The 2,030-nt window shown below is 63.9% G+C and overlaps 1 protein-coding gene across 1 annotated transcript; it reads left to right on the top strand.

Annotated features, from left to right (window-relative positions):
- Nucleotides 1–1,042: 1,042 nt before the first annotated feature.
- On the top strand, nt 1,043–1,831 carry EMIHUDRAFT_123831 (hypothetical protein; the record flags this gene model as incomplete). The annotated part of the gene is made up of 1 exon (XM_005773763.1): nt 1,043–1,831. A coding segment is annotated over one exon (789 nt), but the record flags the coding sequence as incomplete, so codon positions are not given.
- Between the last annotated feature and the right edge of the window lie 199 nt (nt 1,832–2,030).

The raw sequence follows: 2,030 nt of genomic DNA, 5'->3' as shown, positions 1-2,030 counted from the left end.
GTGCTCATGTATCCAGCGTCTCTAGACGATTACAAAGGATCGGACGTCACGCACATTTTGACAGGGACGTCGGAAATCGGACACATCCACTGGGACGAGAGTCAATTCATTCACTAGAATGACTAGAATGACTAGAAAGGGCACCCATGGGGGGTGATCGTACCATGCTTGGACAAACTGAGCGAATAGGCTCAGCCTGTTAGCACCAAGTCGTGACACTGACAGACAGAGGCGCCACCTGCCCCTGGCCCCCTCTCTCTAGCCGTAAAAAAGCCGTAGAGCCGAGCCTCTTCGTGACGCCCGCTTCCTTAGTAAAACCCAGGCCCAGCGAGCCGCGCGCTGAGCCAGCCCATGAAGTGCCACAGACCAGAGTGCAGAGACCTCAGCTGGATAGAGGTAGGTCAGCGCCCGGTTTATTGAGCTCAAAGGCGCAGTGAACACAAACAACCGCCTCGAGCGTACCACCGCTCACACCTGACACCACACACGAGCGGGGGCGGGGCGGGGCGAGGAGGGGGGGGGGCAGAGGAGAACCGTCAGATTTTCAGGCGTAACCTGAAGTCCGTCGTGACGCGCTCAATCGCTCCCAAGCAAAAGCCTGTGGCTCTTCCGAACTCGTCGATATATTGCGGATAGACTGCTCTTCGCGCATAGCATGCAGAGTCAGAGATGTCGCAGAAAGGCTAAGTACTCGAGTACGGGGAACTGACCGCATCAGGGCGGGCTTCCGAATCCTCCGTGAGCACCTCCCAACCTCACCCAAACCAACTCCCAGACACAACCTCACCCAAAACAACACAACTCATCACCCACACGACCTAGATGGTCCCTAGCTCCCTAGCACGCCCACAGGTGCCCACGCGGGGAGGCCAAGCAAAATTCCTTGTCACGTGAACGGCGCCTACCCAGCGCTGACTTCTGACTGTCGTTGCTGTCTCTCCCTTCTCGACTGTCTGTGCTTGTGGTCGTGGGTCCGCGGTTGTGTTTTTGTGTGAACGGCGCCTTCTCTTGTGACCGCCCTTCGGTACCTTCAAAGGGGAAAATGGCATCGTACCTCGAGCGAGCTGGCGCGTGTGTAGACCGCGCCGGCGGCCCTGGGAAGTTCGACACCGCGTCGACGTCCAGACCTCTCCTTTGCCGCCGGTCCTGCGACGTCGACGCTTTCTGCGTCGGCTACAGCGTTTACGCTCCGCTCGTCGGAGGTCAGGTCGAGTGCAAGACCTATAAGGCGCAAGCACCGGAGGACGCGATTGCGGGCGCAACGCCCTCGAGCAGCACGACGTGCTACGAAAAAATATATTCACCGCCTCCGCCGCCGCCGCTCCCGCCACTGCCCCTGCCGTGTGTCTTTCCCGACGCGCTGTGCCTTGGCCAGAAATGCGGAGACTGGATCGACACCTCCTGCACCAGCCCCTCCCTCCAGGGACTCTGGGCCGGCCACACCTGCCCGCATTGCCGCGGCTGCTGCTCCGTGCAGCCGCCGCCCTCGCCTCCCGCAGCCCCGCCGCCGCCGCCACCGAAGCCGCCGCCGCTGCCGCCTCTCTCGCCGCCGCCGCCGACGCCGCCGCCGCCGCCGCCGCCGACGCCGCCGCCTTCGCCTCCCGCGGCCCCGCCCTCGCCGACCCTGCCGACGCCGCCGACGCCGCCGCCGACGCCGCCGCCGCCGCTCGCCCCACCCCCACCCTTCTACGCCGACTTCGTCGCGAAGCTCGACGGGACGGTGCGGACGGGGTACGAGACCGTGGCGCCCGTCGTCAAGGAGCTGGGTGGGGAGTTGGACGCGCTGCTCCCTGATCGGTGGGCCCAGAAGGCCGCCGAACACGGGAGCGCGGTGCGCGAGTGGAGCCTGCGCCCCCTCGGCGACTCGCTAAAGCTAAACTTGGACGACCGGAACCGGACATCCACTCCGAGTGCTCTCCCCCCTCTCCTTCGCGATCTCGCTAAAGCTAAACTTGGCCAAGCCATCCTCGCCAGTTCCCCGCTGAAGTTGGCGCTGGGAGTAGCCGGTGTGGCTCTTCCTGGCGCTCTGC

Source organism: Emiliania huxleyi, assembly GCF_000372725.1.
Source record: "Emiliania huxleyi CCMP1516 unplaced genomic scaffold EMIHUscaffold_3271, whole genome shotgun sequence".
Classification (NCBI taxonomy): domain Eukaryota; phylum Haptophyta; order Isochrysidales; family Noelaerhabdaceae; genus Emiliania; species Emiliania huxleyi.
Note: the sequence above shows the minus strand (reverse complement) of the source record. Positions and strands in the feature narration are given on the sequence as shown.